Below are 8,042 nucleotides of genomic sequence, written 5' to 3'. Positions count from 1 at the left end.
ACTTGAGGTAGGTCTCCCGGGGGAGGGGGAGGGGGCATTCATCACCTTGAACTCCTCCTCCTGATCCTCCTCCTCCTCCTCCTCCTCCTCCTCCTCCTCCTCCTCCTCCTCCTCCTCCTCCTCCTCCTCCTCCTCCTGCCCGCCCTCCTCCTCCCAAGCCCAGACCCATTTTTCTTTGGCATCTTCTCTCCCTGCTCCCTCTCTTTCCTTCTGACACTGCAAGTCTTTCTCACCGGTTCGAATGCATCCTCAAAACAAAGCTCTTGTCGACGAAGGAAGAGCTGGCCGTCGCATCCTCCTCCTCCTCCTCCACGAATTTCACAGACTGCTCGTAGCTCCTGTCCTCTCTCGACTTGTCGAAGCTCATCATGGAAGTTCGTGAGACGATGTCTTGTTCAGACATTCTCATGCTTTCCATGAGCCTCACAAGGTCTTGTTCTTGCTCGACGTGTCACCAACAAACAAGACAAGACACGACCACTGCACACCTTGCAACTTTGCGTATTCCATCGCCCTCCCTAAGTTCTCCTCCTCCTCCTGCGCCTGGACTTTCGTCAGAGGCAACAAAGTCGACGAGTCAGGTCAGGCATGCACACCTGGAGGATAAAGACAGTCTCGTCGAGGATGCTGTCAAGGATCATGGCAGACAGGCTGTCGATCTTGTGAACGATCTCAGTCTTCTGGTGGCTCGACAGTCTCTTTCCATGGCTCGGTCTGTGATCAGCCAGGTTCTTGTACTCCTCGATCTGGTGGGGGAGGAGACTTCAGGGGAGGAGGAGGAAGGGAGAGGAGGAAAGGAGAACAGCGGGAGATGGAATATTCAGGAAGCGGAGAGCAGAACAGAGCAGAGCAGAGCAGAGCAGAGCAGAGCAGAGGAGGAGGAGAGGAGAGGAGGAGGAGAGGAGAGGAGGAGAAGAGGAGAGGAGAAGGATCGAAGGACCTTGTCATGCAGATCTTTCTCTCTGTCTCTGATCCTCAACATTTCCTTCTCCCACACTTGGATCATCGCCTCCACCTGTATCATGGCAGCCGCCGATCAGGATCAGAGCAGCGCCAGCGAGCAACTGGACAAGAGCTCGCCAAGTCGATCACAGGGCGATGGGGAAGGAGGCGGGAGGGAAGGAGGGAAGGAGGGAAGGGAGAAAGGGGAGAGAATGAAACGAAGAAAGAAGGGAAGAAGGGAAGGAGGGAGGGAGGGAGGGAGGGAGGGAGGGAGGGAGGGAGGCATGAAGGGAGGGCCAGAAGGAGGAAGGGCAGGGATGCCCGGCATTGACCTGCAGCAGGGCAGCGTTGGCTACATCCTTAGTCTCCGTCGTCTCCTTGGCAAACGTCTGCGCCATCCACTCGAGCTTCTCCTCCGACTCCTTTGTCACCCGCTGCTCGCAACGCGACCAAGTCCGTCAGCTCGGGAAGATATACCCCCTCCTCCTTACCTTCACAAACTCCTGGTAGTCAAACCCCGTCGGCTGCTGCTGCTGCTGCTGCTCACTCCCGTCTGGGTTGAACGAACTTCTCCCCACGCTCCCTCCTTCCAGCCCTTGTCTGCTCCTCCTCGTTGGGGCCTGGGACTGGCACACGTAGCATCCCAACTCATCCGACCACTGGCGTCTTGCTGGAGAGACGGGGAGAGTCTTGCCGTAAGGCGTCAGCGCCTTCCTGTTCGCTGCGGTATCATCGTCGAACTCGTCGGCGTTGCGATGGCTCAACACAGAGTGGCCATGGTTGGGGCATCGGAACTCAGATGGGGAGAGGACGACCTGCAAGACAAGGAGCTCAGCGGGGCCTCAAGCAGGCAAGTCCTGCCCTAACCTGACTCTCTTCCTTCTTTCCCTGCAGTGTCGATCTTTTCCTCGTGAACACAACCCCCCTCGGAGATTTCGTGCTCTCCTCCCGCTCCACCGACTTCTGCCTGTTGACCGCATCCTTGCTGCCTGACTTGGGAGGCTTCTTGTTGTACAGACTGATGATCTCGTTCAGAATCTTCTTGTTAGTTTCCGACATCCTCGACGTGTTGGGTTTCCCACTGCCTGGCCTCACCATCCCCTGCTTCTCTTGCTCGGGAGCTTGCTTCCTACTCTTCCATTCTGCCATCGTGTTCGTCTCGTCTCGCAGAAGGGAGGCATGCCTGTTCGGCCGCTGTGAGCTGTGAACATACGTATTGTTGTTCCACTCCGGCTTGCTCGTGACATTCTTTGGTGGCCTCCTCTTGCCCTTCAGGACAGCAGCATGCCGACGTCGCGGGTTGGACGCACCAGGATGGTGCCTCCCACCTCTTCGATCTTGCCCTTTAGCATCCTCCTCTAGCGAGATCTCTAGCGAGTCCTGGGTGACAGAAAGATCATGCTCCGTGCTATGGCCTTCTCCTCCTGCGCGGTCGCCATGAATCCACGCTTGCTCCTGCCCCAACAGTAAGCAGTCCTGGACCGCAAGGTCTGCACCCACCTTGTCCTTCCCGCTCGTGTTAAAGCTTCCCTGCTGATCAGGTGCTGATGCCGTCATTGTTTCACTGTCTCTTGATGATATCACGATAAGCTGCTCCTCTCTCCCCCTGGAGGATGGAGTCAAAAAGGTGTTGAGACAGCAGTGGTATACATCATGGTCGCAAGGAAAGCTAGCATCTACAATACACGAGCATAATACACGAGCATCTCAATCCTTCCTTTAATCACTCTGTTGGCCACGGCTGGCCGCATGCTGGATGGCCATCGTTGTTGGCCTGACCTTATCTTCAACAGTATTTCGACATCTCGTCGAGAGATATCAACATCAACATCAACATCATCGGCACCAACCTTTTCCCACACTTCCTCCATGATCAACAGGACCAAGATACAATGAAAAACAAGTTCCACAGCACCTCTTGCTGTTTCTGCTGCATGGTACTTACGTTTGCCCTATCATGGGCCGCCATTCCGCCATTCCCGCCAGCCCGATTCTCAGTCCTTGTACCACCCACTACCCCCTGTATCTCCCTTACTTTGATGGGTAGAGTACCCGCCTCTTCTTTTTTTGAAAGTTTGAAAAACTTCGGGGGGCAAAGTTTGAAAAGTTCCCAAAGTTTGAAACTCGGAGCGTCAGCCTCAGAATTCAATTTTGTGTGGTACTAAGTTTTACTCAAGCAGCTCTGCAGATTTCAATTGTGCATGCACAATCTAGGCTACGTAAAAGCTCATTTTAAGCTGAATCTTGCGATTGTGTGGAAAAGGCAAGTTGAGTTTGAATTGTGGCACTGCAACTCTGAGAGTGCGACTACTATGACACCGTGAGGAGCGTGTGACTCGTTACGGGCCGGGGCTCACGGTTGAATGAAAATCGGCGACTCGGAACTGAGGCTTCCGAAGTTCGGCGTCTGAGTTCGGCCCGGGCCACTTGCCGGCCAAGTTCGGCGCCGGAGTCCGAACTTCATGGTGCCACCCGGTACTGTTCCGGCGTCCGCCGACTGGCTTCCTCCGGCAGTGGCAGTTTATTCACCGGGCTTGAACAGTGTCACCAACTACCATTCGATGATCAGCCCGGTGGCCGGCCGGGCACTGCCGCGGGTAGCCCGCGGCCTAGCGCGGCAGCGGCGGCGGCGCTTCCGATTCAATTCAATTCTAGAGGGATCGGACAATTCTAGTCGAAGGGCCGCTTCAGTGAGTCACTGAGTCAAGCCGCCGGGGCCCGGTAAAGGATTGACTATGGACCCTCCGAAGCTCGAGGCTTATAAGTGTTATTGTCAAGAGCCAGGGATTTGTCATGAGCCTCATAGTAGGCCTTGTAGTCAAGAAATCTCGATGATTCATAAGAAGGTTGGTAGTCAAAATTTGCATAGTCGCTTACGGCGACCAGTATGCTACTATCAGGTGCCATAGTCAATAAGTTTGCCTTTGCCTTGAAGCAGGAGACTTATAGGGTTTATAGTCAATTTCTCGCAACGAGCTAGCAGGGATTATAATCAATATTAAGGCTCATTGAGGCCCCTTAGTCAAACTAGGCGCCCCCTAGCCTCTGGTGCGCCTCTTGGAAAGGCCGTGATCTGACAGTATCACGGCTATTTTACTACTGTCATGACCTTCAAATCAGATCAAAAATACTGAAAAGTATCCTGTTCAGAAATAGAAACCAACTCTTATAATCATTTTTAGTTCTCATTTGGGACCTCCTTCGGCGTTCTGTACCCCTGGTAATTTGTGCCACCCCAGGAAAATACTTTCAAGTACCCCCCATATGACCACAAGATCAATGTACCCCACATCAACCACCCCCTCCTTCCGATGAGCCTTGGAAGGTCCCGCAAAAAAAAAAAGTATCGTGACCGTCCCTCATAGTCCTTGTGGGGACTAGCCTGAGGAAGAATAGGGGTGGGTACTTAAAGTACCGGTATTTTTGGCATGTCTTTTGTGATATCACTATGGGTGGGTATTTTCTGGGGGGTAGGTCGTGACATGTACCATGCATGGACCACAGGACCCCTGGCGAATTCCCCAACCTTCATACCCCTACCCCCCCTTTATATTATCAGTACCACTTAACTTCAGGGTACGAAAGATTCACGTTTGGAACCCTACCTCCGGTTTGACTGGTAAACAAGATATTGCATGGGCGATGTAGAAGGGGTGGGTAGTTTATCGAGGGGGTAGTGTACCGAATGCAACAACCCCACCCTTCCCTTCGCAAGCAGGATCAAAAGAGCCCTACCCCCACCCTCCTTATTCCCCAACCTTCACCCCACCTCCTATCCTGTTTCCCGACCCCATGTGCCGTAAGATACCCAATTGAATCCACTCACCCCCACCCACCCTCCGACCTCTTTCTTCTATCACCCCAGTTTGCAACGTCTACCCCTACAAACATCTTCTATGACCCTTGATTTTCTATAACTTCCTTTCTTTTACCACCCGGTTCTTCACTAGTTTCCAGGTACCCCACCCACATAGAAAGGGTGGATTTTTTACCCCTACCCCCACTTCTCACTCCCCCACCCCCTTGAATGCCTGCTATATAAATCAGCCTCCTGAAACCTTCCGGCGACTGCCATGCGCACCACACGCATCGGTCGCGGCAATGCACGCATGCGCGCATGCACACAAACATGTCGTCCTCTGCATGTTCTGCTCAACTTCAGTTCCTCTGTCTCATTGCGTTCTGCGCATGTTGGCCAGAAAAGTTTAGATGGTTGTACAAATGTGGGAGGGAACTTTATTCAGTGTGTCGTAGATCGTTCCTCCCTTCGTTGCAGTGTTCATTTCGAATTTTCAGCGCATGATATGTTGCTTTCTCAAAGCCTCTAGCTTACAATTATCATTTGACAGACTGAAAAGCTACCTTCTTCTGACTGAACCCAACTACCAAGCCCCCGTTGATCAGCTGATCGAAGACCACCATGACGCAAGCACATGCTCTCCATCTGGTTGAATCGAGCCTGCAGTCCATGGACAGCGACCTCTTGCGTTCAAGCGATCAGCTTGTGGAGGACATGGTATTATTTTTTGGAGACCTGTTGAAGCATTCTTACACTGCTGCGTATTGCAGGAAAAACGCAAGCAAGCGAACTTGTAAGCCTTTGCTGCTCTTGCGAACCTTCACTGACAGCCTTGCAGGACACATCACTCGCATCCTCCTAAGCAGCAGTTCAAATGGCCCAAGAAGCTCTCGGATATTGTCCTGTCCACCACCGAAGGACCAGAGCAACTCACCACGGCAATCCTCAAGAACCTGAAGCCTGCGATCCTGGTGGCCGTCCTGTCCGTCTCTCTGTCTGTGGGTCTAGGCATTGCAAGCGGATCCTCGCCTACGGCAGGGCTGCGAACTGCGGTATGGGGAGGAATCATCTGCGGAATCTTCTCCTCCTCCCCCTACAACATCGTCGGTCCGGCAGGCGCGCTGTCGGGGCAGCTGTCCAAGTACGCAGCTCAGTACGGGAGCGAGGTGCTGCCATGGATTGCGATCGGGAGCGGCCTGCTCTGCGCAGTGATGCTGAGGTTGGGGATGCAGAAGTACATGCTGTTCATGCCGAAGAGCGTGTTTGAGGGGTTCACCGTGGCCGTGGCGCTTGTGATAGGCCTCAAGCAGGTCAACTATGCGCTTGGACTGACCGGGCTGGAGAAGCACGAGCACTTCGTGGACAGCCTTTGGGAGTCGATCACTCACCTGGACAGAGCAGAGTGGGGCTCGATGGTGGTGTTCTTCCCCCAGGTGATCGCGCTCTACACGCTCACCAAGTTCTACCCCAAGATCCCATGGATGGTTATCATACCGTTATCGACCATCTTGCTGGGGTTCGCAGTAGAGCAGGGAGGATGGTGGGACCTCCCGATGCTCAAGACTGAGTTCGGAAAGCTCCCCAACGACATCATCTCTCTCCCGCAGCTTGGTGCTCTGCCGACCATCGGACAGAACTTCATCGGTTTCGTCTCTGCATGCGGCTCCGTGTGCCTCGTGTCTGTGCTGGAGACTCTGATCAGCGCCAAGATCGCCGACATCCGAGCTGAGCAGAACGAGCTGGGAAACTTTGACGAGGCCAAGGAGCTGGGAGCGCTGTCCCTCGCCCAGCTCGTGTGCGGGGCGTTCGCCGGCCTCCCCCCCACTGGAGTCTTCGTGCGAGCAAGCGTGAACCAGCTCAACGGGTCCACCCACAAGATCTCGCAATTCATGAATGCTATCATCGTGATGATCATCACCGTGGCTACCATGCCTGCCTTCTCTTACCTCCCCCTGGCCTCCGTGGCCGCCCTGCTGGTAGTGAGCGCGGTTAGGATGGTTCCATTCCACTTCTTGCACGAGCTCTGGCTGCACGACAAGAAGCATCTCTTTATCTGCATCTTCACTGCTGTGGTTGGCTTCATCTCAGATCCTGTGGAGGGGCTGCTGGCAGGGACCCTGCTTGCCTTCCTTAACCTCGCCATGGACGAGCACGAGGCTCCGGGAGGCGTGGTCCTGGAGCTGAGCGAGAGCCTGTCTGACGACATCGACCTCACCTTCCTGGTCATCAAGTTTGCAGGGCCCATCAACTACGCCAACTCGGACTCGATGGTGAGGAGGGGAACCAGGATCTCGGAGCTCTGCAAGACGGAGATCCATGGCGCGGTAATCGACATGACATACCTGACGGAGATCGACCTGGACGGGGTCGAGGGCATCGACAGGCTCTGCGACACGCTGGTGAGGAGGATCAAGCGCAAGAACCGACATGCTGGCTATCAGCACGTCCGCGACCCCATGGTGCTGCTTCGACTATTTCCATCTCCTCCCGTCCTCTCCTCTTTCCCGTCCTCACCCTCATTGCTTCCCAACCTGCCGTTCCCTCCCCTCCTGCCCCCGTTTCCTCTCCTCCTGCTCCTTGTTTATCCCTCCTGTAATTTTCCCAGCCCACTCCTCCCTCCCTCTTTGGCTCGCTGACTCTCACGCTCCTTCAGATTTTGTTTGCCTCCGTGCCGAGCCACCTCCGTCTGGATCTGGAGCGATCGCGGCACTACAGGGGCTCGGTGGAGCAAGGATCGGTGCTGCCGTCGTCCAACGCTGCTGTCAAGTTCGCAAACTCCATCATCTCTGCCAAGCACACGGCAGAGGAGAAGATCGTGGGGCCAGGAGAGGATCAGGTCTGAGGAGCTGAACAAGCTGAGAAAATAGAGCTGAGGTGGAGCTGAGAAGGTGGACAAAGACGGGAACTTGTTTAAAGGCACACGTTGTCCGCGATGTTTAACGTGTTTTGAATATTTGAGGTGCGCGGTAGTTTGTCTTTCAATGAATGAAAGATGAAGGAAAGGAGGATAAAGGTGAAAGAGGAGGAGGAGAATGAGGGAGATATTGATGGGAATCTCTCAACGACGACAATCAGAGGAAACTATCGAAGTTTTGCATCTGCCAGCAAGGTCAGCTGAGTCGTCAGGGAAACTATTTCCTCCCTCTTTCCCCTCTCTCCGCACTTGCACCTTTTGATTTTTCACCTCAGCCTTCTCCCCCCCTCCCTCCCTCCCTCCCTCCATCCATCCCTCCATCCGTGATCCTTATCCATCCACCCCTTCCTCCCTCTCCTCCCTCCCTCTCCTCGCTCGCTCACTCGC

The 8,042-nt window shown here is 54.4% G+C and overlaps 2 protein-coding genes across 2 annotated transcripts; one reads left to right on the top strand and one right to left on the bottom strand.

The window, feature by feature from the left end:
- Positions 1–229: 229 nt before the first annotated feature.
- Positions 230–2,499, bottom strand: GUITHDRAFT_140788 (hypothetical protein; the record flags this gene model as incomplete). The annotated part of the gene is made up of 8 exons (XM_005829826.1): positions 230–438; positions 489–543; positions 597–746; positions 941–1,015; positions 1,275–1,376; positions 1,434–1,757; positions 1,810–2,397; positions 2,443–2,499. The coding sequence occupies 8 exons, from the start codon at positions 2,497–2,499 to the stop codon at positions 230–232; spliced, it is 1,560 nt and encodes a 519-aa protein (XP_005829883.1).
- A 3,183-nt stretch (positions 2,500–5,682) lies between these two features.
- GUITHDRAFT_62435 (hypothetical protein) lies at positions 5,683–6,873 on the top strand (the record flags this gene model as incomplete). The annotated part of the gene is made up of 1 exon (XM_005829825.1): positions 5,683–6,873. A coding segment is annotated over one exon (1,191 nt), but the record flags the coding sequence as incomplete, so codon positions are not given.
- Between the last annotated feature and the right edge of the window lie 1,169 nt (positions 6,874–8,042).

This window comes from Guillardia theta (genome assembly GCF_000315625.1).
Source record: "Guillardia theta CCMP2712 unplaced genomic scaffold GUITHscaffold_49, whole genome shotgun sequence".
Lineage (NCBI taxonomy): Eukaryota > Cryptophyceae > Pyrenomonadales > Geminigeraceae > Guillardia > Guillardia theta.
Note: the sequence above shows the minus strand (reverse complement) of the source record. Positions and strands in the feature narration are given on the sequence as shown.